The sequence below is a fragment of the Pseudonaja textilis genome, unplaced genomic scaffold (genome assembly GCF_049901715.1).
Source record: "Pseudonaja textilis isolate UNSWEBS1 unplaced genomic scaffold, rPseTex1.2 PTEXCTG213, whole genome shotgun sequence".
In the NCBI taxonomy this organism is placed as follows: Eukaryota; Metazoa; Chordata; class Lepidosauria; order Squamata; family Elapidae; genus Pseudonaja; species Pseudonaja textilis.
This window is the reverse complement of record NW_028262531.1, coordinates 1,384-24,438: the sequence shown is the minus strand read 5'-3', so window position 1 is coordinate 24,438 and position 23,055 is coordinate 1,384. Positions and strand designations below refer to the sequence as shown.

Sequence of the window (23,055 nt, the reverse complement as noted above, 5' to 3'; positions counted from 1 at the left end):
TTAATTGAGCGGCTGGGCAAAGCTAGGCGGCGGGGGGACTTTTTGCGAAGGGGAGTTAAACCAGCAGGAAGGCTGGTTTCCGTGTGTGTGTGTGTGTGTTTTATTTTTTTTTTTACACTGTGTATAAAAATCTGTTTGTTTAGTACTGAAGCGGAGTCCCTGCTCCTCGACATCGCAATTCACACTGAAGTCGATTGGAATCCTCATCCACTCTGTATGGAAAAGGTCTCGTTTCACAATGTTCCAAAAGAATTCGCAATGTGTTAAATTGACAAGAGAATGAAAGGTCTGGTCACACGGCTTTTTTTAAAGACACTTAAGACAAGCCCCATGCGGTCTCCCTTCTCCCAGTTTAGAGCTGGGAATGAATACTTACATTAATTAATTGTACAAACTGGTTGTAAAAGTAGTATGCGCAACACATGCTTAATTGTAGCCCTTTGACTCATGGTGCTCACTTTTCTGAATGTCAAGGATATATTGAACCAGAAATGAACAAAGATATGTTTGCTAACCTGCTAGGCTAAAATGTAGTTAGGTAAAGTTCAGTAAGTCATGTGAAAATACCCCTAAGAAGACCTTCTATGAATAGAATACTTATTACTCTGAATGTAGGTGGATTTAGGCATTATAAAGCCCAGGACTAGAGATATTTACTAAACATGTTTGTGGTATTCTTCAGAGCTTGTACAGCTTTAGGAAGGACAATATATTAATCTGGAAAAAAAGAATTTTCCTTATATAACGTTTTCCTTACTTATATAACAATGGAAGCACAACTTCCACCTTACATAATTTGTTTGGTTTGGGTTAAATAATGTGAACCTAGTCATTGTGGCTTGTAAACTGTGGCCAGCTATTTTTTAAAAATAAACTTTGGTTAAACAAAGTTTTTAATATGTGAATTTAATCACAGTATTTTCAAATATAGTCATTCAAACTTAAGAGTTTGTCCCATTGAGTTCAATGAATGTACTTATAGTCCAGTGCTGTGACTTGATGAGACTTGCCCATATTACTAATGAGGAAAAGCATTTTGCAGTTCAGATCCTTTCTTTTGAAACCAACATGTAGCTATAATAAATACTATTCAGATATAAGTGTTGGTATTAGAAGCTGTTCTAAATATATTCTGAATCTTCCAGCTCCCTAAAGTCCTTTCAGGACCTTTTAAAACATTTTGCTTTCATTGTACACCGGGGGAAAAAGAAATCTCTCCCAGCCCTCGTTTACTAAACCGAATTAGTAATACATGTACATTCATAAAACGCTATATAATTACATCAAGAATAACTCAATTTATGCAACCGAAATCCCCTGCATCGTAGCTCTAGATTGCTTTCTCGCGAAGGCATTTTAATTGATTACGTCATCAACGTGCGCCACAGAATCGTGCGTGTGAGATACGTCCTATAAGGGGAAGAGGCGGTCATAATAGTTTTATTTTGAAGAAACCGCTTCGTTTGAACAGTTCTACTCCGATTGTATTTTGTCCCTTCCAGACATTTTTCCTCAATTCACATTTCCTTTTGACGCTCGGAGTAAAACCTCATAGATCAAGCCACGACCGGTAAGTCATGGGATGGGCTAATTTTTTCATTTGCGTTGTTTCCAACACAAAACGTTAACGAGCTCTTTTGTATCATTTTCTTTTTGATTTTGTTCAACTGAAATTGATTTGTGAAAGGAAAATTATGTAACCTCAACGTTCTGGCTTTCTTTTACAACAGAATATGGAAACTGAAGAAGATGCTTCCCCTCCAAAGCAGCAACCTATGATATACATCTGCGGAAGTTAGTGCCATAGCACACAGGGAATACAGTTGTTAAAAGGGACAGGGTTTGGGGAGGGGTTAACAAGACTTTCTTGTTAAAAGTGTTATGTTTTTCCCTATTGATTTGAGTCCTAATTTTTTTAAAGCATGAACCTTTAGAGTACTATAGATTTAAATAGAATGTGTGTTAGTTAAAAATCACTAGTTAATTTTCTAGAGTTTCCATGCTAGTGCAGTTTTTCAGCATTTTGAAGAAGGAAAGAAGCTAGGTATAGCTACTGTGGGTTTCCTCCTCCCTGTAATTATACTGTGAAAAAGAATATGAGATGCCATTCATAATCTAATAGAACTTATTTTACTGGGGAGAGGAGTTCTTTTTAGATATAGATATAGATACACATACACACACATATATAAATTCATTCACTGAAAAGTAGTCAGAAAGTTGGTTAGCAAATTTTACTTGTTTCTAATAAAATCTGTGTTTTGTTTTGTATGTCTTAATGCTTAGTTTCATTTCATTTTTCATTTTGTTTATTTTATCTTATTGTCATTATTTTCAGATTGCCACAAAGAAAATGAAATAAAAGCAAGAGATCCTATCAGATGCAGAGAGTGTGGTCACAGAATAATGTATAAGAAAAGAACAAAAAGATGTATCCTTATACTTGAGCATCTTAATTTGTATTTTTTATCTCTTCTAGTATCTAATTCTGTGATGTCATTTTATGCTTACACAGTGATTTGCCAATGAGTCTCTGTTTTATTTCATACAGGTAGTCCTCAATTTGCGATCACAATTGAGCCCAAAATTTCTGTTACTAAAAGTTGTTAAGTGAATTTCCCATTTTATGACCTTTCTTGCCATAGTTGTTTAAATGAATCACTGCAGTTGCTAAGTTAGTAACAAAATTGTTAAGTGAATCTGGCTTCCCCCTTGACTTTGCCTCACAGAAATTTACAAAAGTTGATAACTTGACCCTGGGACACTGCACCCACCCATCATAAATATAAGTCTGTTGTCAAGCCTCTAAATTTTGATTATGGGTTGCTGCAGTGGTCATGAGTTGTAAAAAAACAATCATAAATAACTTTTTTCAATGCTACTGTAACTTTGAACAGTCACTAAACAAACTGCGGTAAGTCTAGGATTACCTGTATATTACTTAGATGAAGCATACTGTAAAATTGGGATGATATTAAAAGCTCCTTAAGATCTACAAAATAGAATCCCACAGTTTACTATTACAGTATTGATATGCAAATATTGGGTCTGATTTAGAAGTACTTTAAAGCTGGCTTGTCACAGCTTTAAAGTATATAGCACAACACATTGTAAGGTATTTTCCCAAGTGACATGGTGTAACTAGTGAAAGCCTCTGTCACACTTAATTGTGCCAGCATTTGCTGTCCCAATTTAATGTTTCCTTTCATAACATTTTAAAATCAATTTATTTTCAGGCTTCCAGCCACCTAAAGAGGAATACATTCAATCCAGTCTGGGTAGGGAGTTTTTACATGCAGGACACCCATTTTTCCTCATTACAGTGCCTGAAAATTGTTGACCTGGGCTTTTATTCATAATAATTGTAGATAGCACAGTTGTGAGATTCTGGTAGAAAAGAGAAACAACAGATTAAAGCAACTTAATAAATGCATACACAATGTTTTTTGTTCAAAAATACAATGGAATAAAAATATTTTAACTATTTTGCAGAATGGAAGGAAGGAGGTTTCTACATATACCTCCAGGGGAATTGGATTTCACAATATTGGGCCACTCTCTCATCCAAGCCCTATGTACTTCTTATGGAATGGAAATTTTCAGAAAGCTTTTTGAGATAGGCTGCAGGGGCAGAATCAAGTTTAATAGTTTTTAGATCGGATTTAGAAAATATTTGATTATTTACCAAGTTTTATCTGTCAGTAGGAAGAATTATAAATAAAATAGAATGCATGGGTAGGCCTCCAGTTAGGAATAAATTTGTGAACTATGAGAAAATATACATGTGACGGAAGGTCAGCTAAGGGACAACTGCTCTTATTTATATATTGCTAATTATAAAATTATTTGTCTAATTTTTATTATAGTTGCCATTTTTCATACATTCCAATCAATCATTTCTTTAACTGTGTCATAGTGGTTGTATTTGATGCCCGATGAAGAGAACCGAAGATGCATCTAATTGATCTGAATTCATGTCCATGTTCTGATTTTATTTAAGCAAATACTCCAATTTTGATTCTCGCAATAAAATTTTATTCAAGCATTTTGCTGACTCTGTTTCTTGAAGCAAAATTTGAATGGAATTAAACCTACATGTTAGTGGGTAATTGTATTATCTAATGTAAATTGTACTATCTAAAATTACCAAATTGTGTTGGTTTGGAATGAAATAGGGAAGGTTTGGAGGAATGAAGTAGTTCAGGCTTGGATCGTAAAACAATCTTCCAGTTTTAAGCGTTAAACTCAGTAATTGATGCCCAATCATTTACTTTTATTTATCTCACTGACTAGATACAAATATAACAATATATGCCCAAAACTTAGTCCCCATCCCCCAGTGTTCCGGAAAATATACAAAGTAATATATTAGTTTAATATGTGTACATGCCCTTTCTTTGATTTCTTGGAAAATGAAGGCTAAAATGACAAGGATTTTAAAAGTGAGAACCCCTTCAGACATTTGGCTTGATTTTTATTTTTTTAATAATAACAGTTCCCTCCCTTACTTGTAACTTTATTGAAGCTTTAAATATTTACATTAGTTTCAGATGGACAATACCTGTTGAAAGAAATTGGGTCTGATATATCATACTTTTCCAATAAGCAGATGGAAGAATTCTAAATCTAATTTTTCATCTGCTTTGCATTACATTTATATGAAACCTGGTTATCTTTCTTGGATCTACTAAGGACAACAAGGTTCTCCAAGCTATGTTTTGTTCAGCTGAATGACGTAATTTGCTGGTGAGCTTTTTTTTTCTTGCTCCGTTCCTTTGCTAAGCTGCTTTGCGTGAAAACAGAAACGGAAAAGAGTGTAAGCTCAGTAAAATATTCATTCGATTCCTTCTGTACGAGATGCCCTTCAAGTGATTTTAAATAGGGGGTGGGTGGGACGGGTTCTTTCCCACGCGGAGTCTCTCCCGGCGTCGCCATAGTGACCGTCTAACGACGCCACTCCCCCCCCCGACCTAAGGAGGGTTTCTACGCATGCTCCTCAGGTACTGAATCTCACGCCAAGGGGGAAATCTCTGGCAGTCGAGTTGACCAACCGGCGGCGCTTCTGCCAGGTGCGAGCGCTAATTGGCTACTGACGGCAGGTGGACGCTCATCTCGCAGCATCCCTTGTGGGAGAGGGCGGTTGGGAAGCCGTGGAGTGGGGGAAGGTGCTCGGCTTTCATTGAAACAGGTAACCGTCCATGGTGCGAGAAAGGAAAAGGGCTGGCATGCAGAGGAATTGGGGAGAACGAGAAGGATTCCGGGGGAGGGGCGGGAATATCAGTGGGAACAATTGGACGATGGCCGAGGAGAGGGGCGTCCCGTGAGCGCCTTAAACACGGGTTTCGTTTGGGAAGCAGCAGGGAAAGGTGGAGGAAAGGCTGAGAGGCAATACCAGTCCATTCATTTCCATCTACCTTTTCTTCAGTGCCTTGGATTTATTTATTTATTTGGTTTGTCAGTTGCTTACAAGATAATAGGTATAAGTAACTCATAGTTATGAATACATGGATACATATAAGAAAAATAAAAATAAAGAAACAATAGGACAGGGACGGTAGGCACGTTGGTGCGCTTATGCACGCCCCCTACAGACCTCTCAGGAAAGGGGTGAGATCAATAGTAGAAAGTCTAAGGTTAAAGTTTTTGGGGTTTGGGGAATAAACCACAGAGTCAGGTAGAGTATTCCAGACATTGACCATTCTGTTGCTGAAGTCGTATTTCCTGCAATCAAGTTTGGTGCGATTAACCTTGAGTTTGTATCTATTGTTTGCTCTTGTATTGTTATGGTTGATCCTAGATGTAAGTCGAAACAACTCCCAGCATCTCTTGATATTGTTGGGAGTGGTAATTGAGGGGGAGGGAAGCAAAGAGGCTTCATTTTGCTTTAGTTTAAAGTACCCTACAGCAGTGTTTTTCAAACTCAGCACCTTTGAGATGGGTGGACTTCAACTCCCAGAATTCTCCAGCCAGCATAATTCAGTACAATGCTAGCTGGGGATTTCTGGGAGTTGAAATTCACCCATCTCAAAAGTTGCCAAGTTTGAAAAGATACAGCTCTAGACAGATTCCTACAGGTACCTATTTTAGTCTGGATCTCACAGGAGAAGATTGGTGCTCCTGTTATGGCATAGGGTACCAAATCAGTTTATTTTCTGAATTCACTCTCAAGTGTAGGAATTCCTTTTACAAAGGAGCTTAGCGCAGCTTTGACAAGTTAGATCAGCATTTCTTAATCTTTTTTTTACTCAGAACTTTCCCACTTTAAAAATGATGAAGGGCCTCCAACAAATTTTTGCTTATATGGGTTATATTATCAATATCATTAAAATAGACATCATTTGATAAGATTTTAATATAGTAGTTTAATAGGATTTAAATTCTGCCAAATAATTTCAATTTCACAGTTTTGATGAACCGCTAAGTACCTTTGATCCACATTTTATGAAACAGTGGATTAGGATATACTGTGCAAAATCCTAGGAAGCCATATTTTTCTGCTTAGTACACAGCAACTGTTGCTATCATTTGAAAAAAGGCTGCCATATCATTTTTGAACAATAGAGGGCATTTACAAGAACTGCCTTCTGAACTAAAATTGTGCTTTGCTGCTGTTCTTTATACATTTCTCCTGTTTTCTTTGTGTGTCTTTAGAATTCAGTCACAAAAAAAATAGTCTCACCTGTTTTCCTTGACTGGTAAATGGGTATTTATGATTGATCTCATCTATATAGCAGCATTTTTGTGAGACCATCAAGAACATGGTCTCAAATTTAGAGGAAACTAACCAGGTTTATAGTATTTTATTTTATAAATTGGGCAATTTCATAAATAATTTTGAGAAAATATATTGCAAATAATTAAATTCTACCTGTAGCTATAAGTGCTGGTCAAATGTCATCCTGGTTGGGCCATGAAACGACAAAAACATACCAAATTCCTATTGACCATCTGGACTACAAATTCATTGAAAAATGCACTGATGTTAAGTATTTAGAAAAGATTCTCAAGATATTAAGGTGAGTATTTAAATGATTTTTTTTATTATAGTAAAAATAGATGAATAAAATGAACTGATGATCCTTATAATGAGCACTTTACCTTTAAGAAGACCATCATTTATTTTTGCAGTTTATATAAAACATATAACAATGTAACAATTTATAATTAAAATTGTATCTGCTATTAAAATGATACATTTTTTAAAAATTTCTTCCTAAACTCATTTGTGGTAGTAAGAACATTTAGATTTCTACAAGTCTTATTTTTGTGTAGTGTAGGTAGAAGCTCTGTCTGGTTAACTTAAAAAAGTAAAGGAAAATGAACTATAGTAAAAGTAATTGGCAATATATATTATAATAAATCAAATAATAATTCACTCTAGATAGGTTTGTGTGTGTTAAGAATGGCGATGTTACAGAAACTTCCCAAATTGAGGGTTTTTATTCATGATTGGGAGGAAAGGATAAATACATCATGCTGTTATTGGTATTTATGCTTTAATTATTGGAATATGAATATGTTCAGTTATCTAATATCCTATTTATCTTAAGGTCGGGTGAAGAGGGATTTTTCCCTGAACTTATTTTATTTTGTGAAAACCGCATTGAGTCTTTGGCTCCAAATAGCAGACTTCTTCGAAAAGAAAAACCTGTAGCCAATGCATCTAATTTTACTACTGAAGAATGGAAAAAAATAAATGATGACTTGACGGTAATTCAAAATTTCAATCTGTAATTTGAGAATTTTCATTTAGGGTTTCATCTAGTCCCCTGTTCAATCCCCACCCCAACACCTTGTTCACCTCAGAGGGCCACCTTCAGCAGACTAAATTCATCCCCTTAATGAATTACAAAACTTTTAATAACTCTTGGTGTTAAATTTTAATATTATGGTTAAACAAAGCACTTTGTCTAAGATCCTGCTTCTTATGAGATATAGGTATATTACATTGCAAATTCTATATTAGCCGGGGGTTATTAGAATTGTAGTCTAGAACAGTTTAAAAGTGTATAGAGAATATCTATATATAGGCACGCACACAAGCTCTGTATTGACTTGGTTTATGTTCTTATTTTCTCTCTTGCTGAAATTGCAGTAAAAATATTAGTAAGTCATTAATGCATCTATAAAAATGTATTGTAACCTAAAATTTTTAGGCTGCAGATCTTAAATATAGCAAGTCAAAGTTATCTGTTTGTTTTAGAGCTGGATTACAGAAATGAAAGAAGATGAGTATAAAATGCGATATGCTACAACTGAAGTTTTCAAGGAAAATGTGGAAAATTTACCACCAGTTCGTAGTTCAGAGAACCGTCTTTCCCTAAGTCAGGTTATGCAATATCCATATGTGAATTTTATACTGTATGGGGCAAAGGGGAGACAGAGTAAAAGTGCCATTTGTCATTGGAATATGTGATATACTTCTAATTTTTTTAAAAATAAGCTCTTAAATTGCATGTCTAAATTTGATACATGTGTATTAAATTGTAGTCTTAAAACAAATTCATTGATTTCCCAGGATTGTATCTTGAAGCAATTGTTGAACATACTTGTTTATTTATGTTAGATTTATATTTTGCCTTTTCTTTACGAGCTCAAGGCAAGATGCATGGAACCGGATCCTTCCCATTTTTTTTCTTAACCACTAAAAGAACAACTAAGTTATTCAGTAAGATTTCTGAGGGAATATGAACTTGAATCACTATCTACCCTGTGTTCAACCAGTACACTAAACATTGAAGAAAATTAATTTGGATCAAGAATTATTGACAGGTGTAAGCTAGCATAGCCATGTAGTAGGAGAGTTGACCTCAAGTTGAGTGTATGTGTTGAACAATAGTAAAATAATAATAATTTTTTTTCATAATATCTGACTTACAGAATAAAGCTGTAAAAACAGAGAAAAAGAAGAAAAATATACCAAGAGACTACAAAGAATGGGATAAGTATGTTAGATACCTTCTACTCATTACTTGGTATGGAGAGATGCCTTTATTCATCTGAATATAACTATAAATAAAATGTCCTTAAGGCCCAGATTCAATCCATGATGTTGCTGGTATAAGAGTTTCTAATATCTGCATTGGGAAAGACAGCTGCCTAGGATTGTGAGGGAACATTGCTTTAATTGATTGGCAACATGGGCTGTGATAGATCACTGGTTTTCAAATAAAGAATGTTGTTTTGCACTTAAATCATATTGTAATGAAAATTTATTGTAATAGAAACATACACTAAATCATTTTGAATTTAAGGTTTGATGTTGAAAAAGAATGTTCCAAAATTGAGGACCAGGAAGATGATTACTCTAAAACCAGCATTAACAATAACATAAAATTACCAAAAGCAGAGATAGACACAACAGGTAAGTAATCTCTAAGGAATGTACAATTTGTTGTTAAAGTGTACAAAGTCTAATACTGTAAGAGCAATATTTGTTTCAGAAAAAATGGCTCTAAAACCTGGTGATATCTTTGGAAACCTTGGTTAATTTTTTATCTTAATGACATCTGTACATATTCCCTATACATTCTCAAAAACAGGTTCCTACCACTTTATTATGCTTTGTCTCTGAAGATTATAGCTTTGACTTCTGTAAAACAAACAAAAAGAAAATATTTTTCTGATTGTATATCTTTACTAATAAAATAATTAAACTACTAGTACAAGCCAGGTATTTTGAAAATGAAATTTAAAAAATTATTCTTGCCATGTAGCAAATTATATAAAGTTTAAAAAATGGTTACAAAGAACATGAAATCTTGACATTTCACTCCAGGCAAACCTTCTTATGTACTGAATGAGCTCATAGGCTTCTAATCTGCAGTTGTTCATTGGTTAACACTGCTCTCTAATGTCTCAGGCACAAGTATGCTATTTGAGAGCTTTTTAACTGGAGATTCTGAGAATTAAACCTATGATTCCCCTTCCCCCCAATGCAAAATCTACATCAAAATCTACATAAAATCTATAGGTTTATTGAAATGTAGGATTACTGCTTGCCAGTTCAGGGCACTTTTTATAAGATGTCCATAGATATGAAAGTTAAATACTTTTATATATGTGTTTTTACTTGCAAATGTTATTCCTTTCATTTATAATAAGAATTATTCTAGGGATGACTACAAAAGAAAAGACATTTGCTGCTCATCGTGAAAAAGAAAAAGGTAATGAAGCATTTGTCACAGGTGACTATAAAGAAGCAATTGCCTACTACAGTCGGTAAGTTATTACTCTTTAAATTTTCTTTCATATTTATTAAAATAATTTTACTTGGTCTTTGAACAAAGTAGGAATTTTAATTTGCTTTAAAAATAATCAGTTTCACAGATATGTTCCATAATGGATATCGATCAAATTAGTATTCTGAAACTCTGTAAAAGTTTTAGGACTGAGAAAAGGCTAGAGACGTCACAATGTAAAGAATCACTGTAATGATTAAGGTGAGATTTGGGAATTGTTTCAATAAAGGGCAGTATTTTTTTTCCTAAGTGCCAAGTGCAAAAATAGGTAGCAACAGCTTTCTTCTCCAACTTGAAGTTAGACACAACAATGGGAAACCCCTCTGCAATATCTTGTATGATGAAGCTTAGTCAAATGATATATAATGATCTCTTTCATTTCCCAATTCAATATTGGAGATGTCACTATCACAAGAGAACAACCTCAGTTACACACACACTTGCCCAATATGCTTTTTCCTTTTGAAGAAGCAACTTGATGAAAGAAGTAATAAGCAAAATTATTGTATTTTTCTTATTACTTATTTCATAATGTTGCTTCTCCAAAAGGAAAGAGCATAAAATAGGAGATAAAAGAAAAAGGAATTAAACTAGGTCTGGTTTATACCATTCTGCATGTTTATTTTGACAAAGCTAGTCAGTAGAACAGCACATTGATGTGCTTTTCATAATTTAGTTTTTGTTTTATGGTAAGATATTACATTAATATTTATATTATAAAAAAAAATTCCATTGAAAGCTAATTTTTTTCAAGCTTGTATATCAAGAATCATAGGCACGCTGATTTTGCTATTAAAAGGTCATTTCTATCTTCAGATTTTTATGTGCCCTTTTCAATTTGTTTTCTCCTATTGTTTGATCAGAGTTGATTGCATCCCTTCTGATTGTGTCGTTAATTTCTTTCCTACTATATCTTGCCCTTGAATTGCTACACATAGCAATATGCATAAACCTTTCTTTTGTATTTCTAAACCATATCAAAATGCAATAACAATTCCTTCCAACTCACCTAATTCTTTTTTCTGCAGTAATTCAAACAAGTATTTGTAAACTCTAAATAATGTTGCTTACATCAACTAAAATGAGTTTGGGCCATAACATCTGACACAACAGTGAATTATCAAATATTAAATTGCTAATAACTACTTATTGAAGTGTCTGGATTGATTGGACTGATTGATATATTTTGCCTTTTGAAGAAGCATATCTGCATTCCCTACTGTGGCTGCATACAATAACAGAGCTCAAACAGAAATCAAACTCCAGAACTGGCAGAACGCACTTCGAGATTGTGAGGTTGTATTAAAAATGGAACCAGAAAATATAAAAGGTAAAATTTAATATATTTATGAATACATTAAGTGCTGAAACAAATGCCTTATAATCATGGAAATAAGGCTAGTACAGTATATGTGGCAATTTTAAACAAAGCGTGAACTGTTTTTGAATTGTCTCTCTTTGAGCCTTTACCGATAGATCTGGAGAGGGTAAGGGCAGTCACACTGAGTCTTATCAGTAATTTTTCAAAAAAGGTGCTTTTTTATCTAATTGTGCCAACAGTTGCTACATGCCTGTCCTCAAATGATCCAAGTTACCTTTCAAATTTCAACCTAGAACATGCACAATCCTATAATCAAATAAAATACATTTAATGCCAATAATTTATTACACAAATGTGTAGAGTAGAAAACTTACATGCTAATTATTTAGAATTAATGAGAAATTGTTTAATATATGAGATTTATAGACAGTTTTAAATGAAAATTATTTTAAGTATTCACAAGGATGTTGCTTAGTCTTCACATAGTTCTTTGATGACAAAAAGCAAATACAGCATAAAAAATATTGAGTATTTTCCTATCATTATCCTATGTTCACTTCAAAAGTTTATTTTATGCCCGATTTGAAACAATACTAACTAGGGAAGGAAAAGAAATACTCACTTGGTACATCAGAAATTCATTTTGGTTATCTGTATAGAAAGGTTTTTTAAACCATTCACAGTGATAACTGAAAAAAATTGAGGCCAGATTGAAATATGAATTTCTTTAGCTTTATGCCAATATTTAAAGCTGAGATTGCAATTTAGCATTCGTACTTCTTTAATTCAAATGTGTTATTGCAAAAGAAAAAAAACTATCAACTGACACCCTCATTAGTAGATGAGATGTAAATACTCATGATATACCATATTTTTCAGAGTATAAGATGCTCCAAAATATAAGATGCACCTAGCTTTTGGGGAAGAAAATAAGAAAAAAAAATCTGCCTCTTGCCTCCCAGCAATTTGCCTCCTTACAGCAAATAGTGAACAGCCTGGTCAGCTTCAGGACAGCCTGATTAGCACAAGCAGCTGATTTTCGGTTGGATCAGACTCCCAACGATCAGCTGTTTCAGGCTGCAGGGATTGCTGTCGCCTATGGCAATCCCTGCAGCCTCCGTGTGCCCCATTTTCGGTCTCTGCATATCATTTTTGGCCTCTGTGTGCTCCGTTTTCGGCCTCCGTGCACCCCATTTTCCACCCGTTCCAATCCCCACCACCTGGAACAGGCCGAAAATGGGGCTCGGAGGCTGAAAATGGGATGCAGGGGCCAAAAAATGGGATGCACAGAAGCGGCAATAGGTGACGGCAATCCCTGCAACCTTCATGAAACAGCTGATTGTCGGGATGCCAATCCATCCGACAATCATCTGCTCATGTTAAATCAGGCTATGTTGAAGCTGACCAGGCTGTTTGCTGTTTGCTGCAAGGAGGCAAATTGCTGGGAGGCAGAGGCGGAAGGGTGGGGACCAGTAGGTAGGCAGGGTTTTGGTAATATTCACTGTTTAAGATGCACAGGCATTTCCAACAACTTTTTGGGGGGGAGGGGAGTGCATCTTATACATTGAAAAATACAGTACTTATCCCCAAATCTCTTTTCTCCATCCTCTCCCCTCAATACAAGGAAACCATAGTCATTTTAATGAAATCTGAATAATCTGCAGATTACGCATAGTATTATGTCAAATGAGAATTTAAAAAAAACATTTTCTATTGAGTCTGATTTTATGTAATGACTACATAATTACTTTACGTTTACAGTAAATATGCAGCACTAAAATCTTGTTACTCAGAAGAAAGTGATAACTATATTTGTTAATTAATCTGTAGCTCTTATGCGTCGTTCCACTGTTTATAATAATCTACAGAATTTTAAAGTGGCTGCTGAAGACTTGAAGAAAGTATTACATATTGATCCCAAAAATGCCATAGCTAAAGTAAGTATTAATACCTATTTTGAGAGTCATAGCATTAATATGTAATGGTACTTGTGTTGCAATTGTTTGTTGTTGGACATAAGATTATAGCAGGTGTGCTAACCTTTATTGAATTCTGCTGACTTAGTGGCTGTGGCATTTAGCAGAACTCTGTTGTAATGTGGAACCTAGGATTTCTGATCAAGACGTATAAGACAGGGACAGCTGTGTTCCAGGACTCCTTGAAATTATGTTAGCCTGATAACTGTTTAATCGGGGATTCCTATTGGAAATAAAAACTGGTGACTCTCTTCTGATGATTGATTATAGAAATGGCATCTAAGAAGGTACTGCTACCAATTTTTCTCAAGGTGACAACCTCTTATAGATAAATATATAATGTTTGTCTTTTTAATGATATAGGAGTGATATAAAAACACCAAAATAATGGTTAAATCTGTAAGAATTTGTTTGGATGTGTCTAAGAATAGAAAGTCACAGTTCGAAATCTTAAAAAAATCTGTTGTCACATCTGTTGTACTCTTAGATGAAGTCTCATAAATCTCTTTTGAGCAAAGCCATATATTTAGAAATTTAGTCTCAGCTTTAAATGGTGTAATAGGAATTTCAATGAAGAGAAAGAGCTTTCTCTTAATAATAGCAATAATATGTTAAATATTAGTCTTGACTAAGGTTATCAGTTAGATACTGGAAATATCTGTTGCTCTCCTTTTCTTATACCTATAATGCTTGGCCAACTATTGTGAAGTTTCTCAAATTTGCCATAAGAGATAAAATCTAAGCCTATCTTGATGGTATGGAATGGGCAAATAAGTTTCCATATTATGCTTTTCTTGAACTACCTAATGTAAATCCAAGAATATAACTCCTTTGGAGGATAGAAGACTACCCGTGTTTGCTATTGTAATTAATTTCAACTTTGGAATCCAGTTTATTTACGCTCATCTTCTGATTAAGCATTTATCTTATGTAGCTGGCCTTGAACTAAAGACAGTAATTAGCTCCCTTTTCCTTACTTTCTCCTCCTCGCATCCCAATCCTTGAAGATATGCATATTTTAGGTGTTCCTTGAACAGAAATAGGATTTTCTTTCTTTTTTGCCTATTGGTCCAAGTAATAACTACAATAATAGTTTATGAAAATGTGTAGGGAATGTCAGGATGACCTGCCCTAACTCAATAACAGCAAAATCAGGAGTCAACATCTTTATTTTTGTTTTCCATCTGTTTGATTGACTTTGCAGTCAAGACCAATTGAAGGGTTAGGAGGGGAATAGGAGAATGCAACACTAAAATTCTGTTCCGACCCTACATATGCCAGCTTTAGCTGCTTTAAATTTAAATTAATGTGAGAAGACCAGGACTTTTCAGACCCAATCTAAGTTAGCTCTAGCTGCTGTAAGTTTCTTTAGATCTGAATCTTGAACGTAGGAGGAGTGAGCTAATAAAATATTCCTTTCCTGGTTTAAAAGCTTATCATTTACAGTAAATCTAAACCAAAACTTCTATAAAAATTAGCTCTATCTACTCAAAGGATTTCCTTAGTCAAGCCTTCTCTAAATATTACTTTCTCTCTAGTTGCCATTTTATACAGTTTTAAAGCCAATGTTTTTATTTACTATAATTATTTGAGTATTTTAATACTTTTAAGTGTATATTCTACTTCAGGATGTTTTTGATTTGGAAAAGTAGTGTAAAATATAATAAATAAGAAAGCAATGAGATTTGTTCCTGTGGTAACCTGGTAGAAATTGACACAAAGAACCATACTTTGACATTTTGATTTGGAAAAAAATCTGGGAGAAAGTAACATATGTCATTTGGATCTCCATCTCATTTAATTAAAACAGTATCTGGCTTCCATATATTGATGATTTATGCTTACTAACATTGCCAGACAACATGGTTAACATTGACAATTGTACTACAACAACATTTGGAGCTTTCAAAAGGAATTTTACCCAAATTAAATGGATTTTGATGGGTTTAAAACAAAAAGTACAATGCACATCTTGCTTTGTATAAATAATGGATTTTATTGCAAACATTACAAATTTTTGAAAAAGGCAAAGCAAACTAAATCAAATTATAAAATATTTATGGAAGAAATAAATGACAGTATATTGTAAGAAGAATGATAGAAACTCCATATTTTCTTATAAAATTCTGGCAATTAATGGAACTATGATGTCTTATTAGTTGGAGTACATGTAGCTAAAATTGCAGGAGATTGTTCAACTTAACGTTTTTCTATTTATTTTTCTATTTATTTTGTTCTTGATATTTTTGACTAATAAGATGGTTGAGTAACAAAAATATTTTCCATCCTTGATTTTCCATATGAAGATGTGATCTTTCTGGTTATAAATTTTCACTGGAAGTTGCTCTCATAACTGCTTTCCCTGATGGCAAAGCTTTGGTTTTGGGTTGCAAAATAAGCTTTGTGTATGTGAAAGAGAGTTCACTTCAGCTCATGAGACTGGCAGACAAAGTGAAACAAGAATTCAGAGTTGATTATACAGAAAAAGGAATTGTTGGACAGGTGCCCTGCAGAAATTGAAAAATTAGTTAGGAGTACTAACAATTCTGTCATAATTAAATGACATAGAGTTGGATCCGGATAGAAACTCCATTAAAAGAAGTTAATGTATTTTAATAACATCTCATGCAAACTCCTGGATTTCTATGGGCTGATAAGCATAGCTAAGTTTAAATCCAGTCAATAATATTTGTACAGTTGAAAGTACAAATTGTAATATTTTACACTGTAAATTATTATTACTATTATTCCATAGAAAAAGCTACTAGATATTAATAAGAATCTGGCAGAATCAGAACCTGTATCTCAGACCCAAAGCAAGGGGAAAAAAATCTTTATTGAAGATATAGAAGAATCAGAAGAACAAGAGAGAAATGAAGGAGAATTTGTAAATGGTTCTGGAGAGTTTATTCAAGTTTATTGAATATTTCATTTCAAAAGCAATGAGTAAGTTGCACTGTTTTATTTAAAACAATGTCAGATAATCTAGTTTAGAATTTTTACAAAATTTCTTTAAACCTTACCTAATAATATCAGGGACTTGAATCTGAATGTTTCTATGTGCAAAGTATTGTTCTGTTACTTTATTAAGCTTCAGTAAAGATAAATATCCCTGTTATCTCTTTGAACTCCTTACAAGTTTCAATATCAATAGTTTTCCTCTGATGACTGCTCACATTAAAAGCCTGAACAACTTTTGGAATTAATGTGTAACAGTTTCCAAGTGGGAAATAAATTAAAGCTAAAGGCAAAGTATTTTTATTCACAATGGCATATCTAAATAATAGCTAAATGTGTACAATGTAAAACAATACTATTGATATATTCAAGTTTAATGTATTCTGCAAATAATATTTGAAGGTGATATTTCAGAAATTTAAAATGTTTTTCCTTTATAAAGCTTTTAAAAACAATTTATCCATAGTGGTATTTTCTTCAATAGAAATGAAAACACCTACATTTTACAAAATAGGACATGTATTCAAATAGGCTTTTTTACTTAATACAGTATATATCAGTAATGACACCCCAAAAATCTGTCTATTGACATAGTTATGACTTCTAATTCCATATAATTTACTGAGGTTTTTTTTCATTGAATACCTAGTATTTAGATAGTTAATTCCAGGTGAACTGAATGTCATTCAAAAACAGGGTCCCACTAGTCTTGAAATAATAGCAGACTTGACAGTTTTAAATTTCTGTTAATAGCAGTTATTTGGATTTTTATATTCACCTACAAGATACACAAATGTTGGGTTAAGTTCTTTTCAGTAAGCTAAATATCTTGTGAACTTTCTGATGAACATTTCAGTCCACCCCTCTTTTGCTCTGACAATTGTTCCTTCCGATGATGCATACTCTAACCCAGCTGATTCACTTCCTTGTAGAAACTGCAGTGCTAGTGGGAAGGGAAGGCACAAGCGAGCCAGCCGACATGGGCAATGTACAGAAGAAGTTCAATAATCGAGGAGGTGCCTGGAAACCAGACCATAAAGAAGCCCAGAAGCCCAGAGCCCCTTCAGAGAATAGTGTTAAAAAAGGTGTATTGGAAGAAACGATACAGGAATCTTTGCAAGATGATAAAAAGGAAATAAATGGCTACGTGAGCAACTGTATCAATGGAAAAGAAATTGGGGAAGAAAAACCAAAGGAAGTAGAATCATCAGCGGCTGGAATTAGCAGTTCTACTCTGCTGCCTGCTAATGCTGCAAAATTGAAAACTGAAGGAAATGAATTATTTAAGAATGGGCAATTTGGAGAAGCTATGCTGAAATACTCCAGGGCAATTGAAAATGTACTCAGTTCAGGTGAGATACATGTTTTATGTATATATTTTTATGTGCAATGATTGGCGTTTTTGAAAAGATGATTTTAAAATACCATTAAGCTTTTTTGATCTTTCCCCCTTTTTGTTTTGTTCCAGGAACTAGCAGATAAAAGATTCCTTTGCAGTTACAGCCAATTATAAAATTGAATTCAAATTCAATAGATAAGTGAAATGGATTTTGTAATGTAGATTTCCTAGAAGCCGAATTAAGGATCACATATTTAAAGTTAACTGCATAAAACAAAAATTTCCTTGAAGCAACTGAATTACTGCAATTGTGCATTTTCAGCACAACTCTATTACTGCAGTGAAACTTGGGAACCAAATGATGCATATTTTTATGGCAAGAGCAGCTGCATTTCAGTAACCAATTTTCTCTATAACTGTAATTCTAGGAATCCAAGCTCCAGAGGATTTAAGTATTTTGTATTCAAATAGAGCTGCGTGTTACCTAAAAGAAGGGAATTGTGCTGACTGTATTCAGGATTGTAACAGGTAAATAACAGTTGTTAACAGGGAAAAATAAACCTTACGATTACGACATTGAAAGGTGTAGCCTGCATTAATGCTATCACATATTCCATTGGAATATATTGCATCTAACTTTTTTTGTAAGGCAAAGGAAAGAAGATGATGAATAAGCTAGTTAATATTTCTCCCAAATTGCATCACAATGCCTGAAAGGTTTTAATGTTAAAGGAAGTTCATTATAGAATTTGGATGAGTATTTATGCATGAATTTCCTGTTTCATATTTAAACCTGCAATCATATACAGGCCATCTACAAAGAGTTGTATTATAATTACAACACAGTTGCAAATTATGTAGAAATGTTTCCTGACACACCAACCATATGGTCTGTTGCTGAAAGATATTGCCATTAGTATCTCCTCTATCTCGAATCTCTTGCAATGTTCCTGCTATTTTTAAAAAGTCTTCTGTTTTTGTGTTCTTAACTGTTGTCCAGTGAATCAGATCTCAGGAGGTAGACATACATAAAAAAGACAAAAATATTTAGTTTTTCAATTAATTACAAAAATACTAGATGGCAAATATGTAATATTATTACATTCACTTAAAAGTTGTATAATCCACAAACTACACAGAGAATACTATGGTATTCTATAGAGAAACTGATAATATAGTGTATTAATATTATATAGAATGAATGAATTCTTTGTTGGCCAAGTGTGATTAGACACACAAGGAATTTGTCTTGATTCATATGCTGTCTGTGTACATAAAAAGAAAAGATACATTTGTCAAGAATCGGAAGGTACCACACTTAATATAGTCATAGGATACAAATAGACAATCAAATCATTTGAAAACAAATGTGTCATGTCAGAATTCCATATATCATTTCTTTTAGCAGAGTGCAACATTTTATAAATTGAATCCCAATGTAGTCATGCTTAGAGTGGATCCATTGAAGTCAGGTGCAAATGAGGGACTATAACTTATGTTTCAATCATTTCTCTAAGTTTCCTCTAGTAAGCCTAAGTCTAGATCCAATATATTTTTATACGTAGTAATGCATTTACATCATCTACCATATATTATTAAGGCAATAGGCCTGCTAAGATGAAAACTTTTAGTGCTTTGTTATATCATTCATAAGTATAACAATGTAACTAGAATACATGAATTCTTGTTTGTACTGTGAAGATGCAGTCACAGAAATGTTATCCTGTTAATATGCTCTATTAGTCTATTTCAAAATATATACTAATGCCTTTATGGATATATTGGAAGTTTAATTTAATCATACAGCAATTAAGAAAACATTGAAAATAAAGAAACAAAAAAATGAAAATATAAAAGATGGAAAGTAAATAAAAGAAAAAGAAAAATATAATTTGGGAATAAGTACCTTTGTAATCTTGTTACATTTGTAATTTAAATATTTGGCATGTTATATCCAAAAGGTGGAGTAATGTATTAAGAACAACTTTGCTGATATAACTGAAACAGGAAAAAACAGGTGTGAATCCAAAATCTTTAATTAAAGGATTCGTAAAGGCTCTTTGCTGCAGTGTGAATTTTTCAGCCATACTATTTCCTACTTTAATTTTCCAGTGCATCATTATAAGAAACTCTGGAAGCCAGCAACAAAGGATTAATTTCCTGTGTTATATCATTTAATAAATCCTAGGAAATAATGATAATAAAGCTAGATTAGCATTAATAGCTGAACATCTATTTATCCAGACTTTCTAACGTTTGGCCAGAATGGGGCCAGAAAGGGGCATTCAACCAAAGGTGTTATTAGCTTCTTTATACGCTCTCCAACACAGACTAGAACTTCAATTAATATAATTTTCATGCCATGTGGTAACCATGAAGAATTTATCTTTAGAAAATCTAGATGACTTGGCCAAAACGCTTTTAAAAGAAAGTTTATCCTATAGAGTTTTGAGCTAATCCATCTGCTTCAAATTTTTAAGCTTTACTTTATGTAAGATTTTTATTACAATATCGAAGCTGTTCCTTTGATATAAAATGCTGTACGGACACCCCATTCTTCAAATTTTTTTAATGGACTTGACTGATAATTTTAAGAAATCATTTCTACAGAACTTTATTGACTGAAAGGAGCATGGACAGTTCTGCATAGAACAGTTTTTGTCTTGTGAATAGAGCTTAACAAATTTCAGTAAGAATATCGTGTGCAATGATAATAACAGCAACTGGGAAATCATTATGTTTATCCACCCTCCTAAAATTTATTTCATTAGAATCTTGTGATTAAGATGAAATTAATGTTTAAAAAACTTTAAACTCTGTATCTTTCCTATATGTTTTATTTTTCTATCCCTTCATATAATAATTTTAATATTTGTTCTTTAGTGCTTTGGAACTTCATCCATATTCTATTAAGCCTCTTCTACGTCGAGCAATGGCCTATGAGTCAATGGAACGATATCAACAGGCATATGTGGACTATAAAACTTCATTGCAAATAGATAGTGGAATCCAGGTTGCAAACGACAGTGTTAACAGGTAAACATTTATAACATTTAAAATAACACCAGTATAGAGCACTTTGAGAGACTATGTTATATACACACATTTTAAAAATAATTGCTCTCATTATAATGATAGTTTCTTTTTTTTATGTAGCTGTCCTGACATATTTTTCTTTTAAATTTATTTATTTTTGAAATTTATAAGGCTGCCTAACTCAAATACAGTGACCTTGGGCAATGATACTATTAGATGTTGTTATTCAAGTACTTAGCAATTGATTTTACACAAAACTGGGAATGCCTATCCATCTATATACTGACATATTAATGCATCTTAATCTACAATAGGTTAGCCAAGAAGCATTACTTGCAGTTTCTAAACATCTGGTAATAAAAAGAGAAATGTTGTAGCCAGTTGAACCAGTAAAGACTATAATCGTGATGTGTATACTCTTGCATATCATCAAGCCAGTGGGAGAACATTGCTTTTGTTATTTAACATCCCATTTTGTATACTACAATATCCTCTTTGGCACCAGTAGTAATCTAGTATTCAGGAATAGACAATCAGAGTTGCAGTAGCCTCTGATGTTATTTATCAAATTCCCTGTCTACCAGTAATCTTGACTCAGTAATCAAGTCTAAGTGCTATTGCTATATATTCTCATAAAACAGATTCCATAATACGAGAGAGAAGCAATTTTTATGGTAATAGTCTAGTGATTGGGATGGCAACACATTCTACTGCAGTCTGCTCAATGGGAATATTGGCCCATGGAGCTGTGGTAACTGTTGAGAATCTAGCATTCTGACTCTGGGAAAAGCAGATGTTAGTTTTATAGTTTTATAAAACCCTTCATGGATAATGCTAATAATTACAGAAATTTCTGAATAATTCTCTTAAGGTTTATAGCATGATATTTTTTTAGTATATGCCAGTTTAAGAAAGTATGTAGAGTTATAAGGCAGTCTTTTCCATCCTTCCCAATTCAAAGAACTAGAAGTGTAAAAGCTTGTTAGATATATCAAAAAGTAAGTAGAAAAGCATAATACTATGATGAGATTTTACTTAAAGGCCATCCTTAGGTACTACCAATTTGGAGCATTTTTGGATTAAGTTCAGTTTACCACGAATGGTATAGGCTTGATATAAGAATATACTACTCAGGTATTCCAGGATGATACAGATAATCTGTATCATTAAGGACTTAAGTATCAAATAAAATAATCTCAGTCTCTTAATTTCCAGTCTGAGTTTGAGTGAGAGATAACCTAATTTTCCCTTTTGGGTGACTTACATTAAGAACTAGAGGGGATCGTGTCTCTAGTGATTCTATGGCGTCTCTAGGTGACTTTTGATACTATTGATGATCATATTGTTCTGAACTGTCTAGCTGAGATAAGATGGAAAAATAATTGTGTAGTAACTCTTGAAACATTCTGAAGACAGTACCAGGGGTGGGATTCTACCAATTTGCACCTATTCGGTAGAATAGGTTGTTAACATTCTCAGCAGTTTGGAGAACTGGTTGTTACAAGAAATTACTGCCCTAATCCTGTAAGGAAGGCAGGAAGGAAACATTCTGGTGTTGCTTACAGAAATTGCCTCTCCGTTGATCCTTATTACATTCTTGGCAGGACTAGACTTCCTGTCTCAGGAACTTCTCTGGAGTTTTTTCCCCTTCCTTTGCTGGTACTTTGCTTGTGTGGAGTGACCATTCAAAGTTACAATGGCACTGAAAAAAGTGACTTATGACCATTTTTCACACTTACGACTGTTGCAGCATCCCCATAGTCACGAGAGGCCAGGTGAGGAGTTGTGTGCCTCGATGTGAGTGATATTGAGTTGGCCACGCCCAGCCAATAACATGACCATCAAGCCATGTTCACCTGTCACATGACCACCAAGCCACACCACCAAACTAAGCCACACCCATAGAACTGGTTGTTAAAAAATTTGAATCCCACCCCTGGACAGTACCAATAGTCTGCTTTTCAGCTTTACAATTATTGGCTAATGAAGTTGTTCTCCATTTTACTTAGTTTCGCTGTAGAACAGCCTGAAGTAATCAACCAGAAAATTGGATCTGGGTGTTTCAAAATCCCAGTGATACCCATTCTCCATATTAATATAAGGGACCTGCAAAGACTGTAGTAATCCTGATCTTTTACCATTTAGTAGCAACGTAATCCAGACTAGCTGTAGAAAAAGTAATCT

General features: G+C 33.8%; 2 protein-coding genes across 2 annotated transcripts; both read left to right on the top strand.

Annotated features, from left to right (window-relative positions):
* Positions 1 to 1,386: 1,386 nt before the first annotated feature.
* POLR2K (RNA polymerase II, I and III subunit K) lies at positions 1,387 to 4,045 on the top strand. Its single transcript, XM_026703484.2, has 4 exons — positions 1,387 to 1,570; positions 1,731 to 1,794; positions 2,339 to 2,431; positions 3,917 to 4,045. The coding sequence occupies exons 2-4, from the start codon at positions 1,734 to 1,736 to the stop codon at positions 3,937 to 3,939; spliced, it is 177 nt and encodes a 58-aa protein (XP_026559269.2). The 5' UTR covers positions 1,387 to 1,570; positions 1,731 to 1,733; the 3' UTR covers positions 3,940 to 4,045.
* Positions 4,046 to 5,012: 967 nt separating this feature from the next.
* On the top strand, positions 5,013 to 20,946 carry LOC113438222 (sperm-associated antigen 1). The gene is made up of 13 exons (XM_087918701.1): positions 5,013 to 5,188; positions 6,875 to 7,016; positions 7,551 to 7,710; positions 8,204 to 8,329; positions 8,881 to 8,945; positions 9,255 to 9,364; positions 10,116 to 10,221; positions 11,441 to 11,571; positions 13,393 to 13,499; positions 16,294 to 16,444; positions 17,432 to 17,848; positions 18,264 to 18,363; positions 20,719 to 20,946. Exons 2-13 carry the CDS (start codon positions 6,892 to 6,894, stop codon positions 20,873 to 20,875), a joined length of 1,755 nt encoding a protein of 584 aa, XP_087774827.1. The 5' UTR covers positions 5,013 to 5,188; positions 6,875 to 6,891; the 3' UTR covers positions 20,876 to 20,946.
* Positions 20,947 to 23,055: the final 2,109 nt, after the last annotated feature.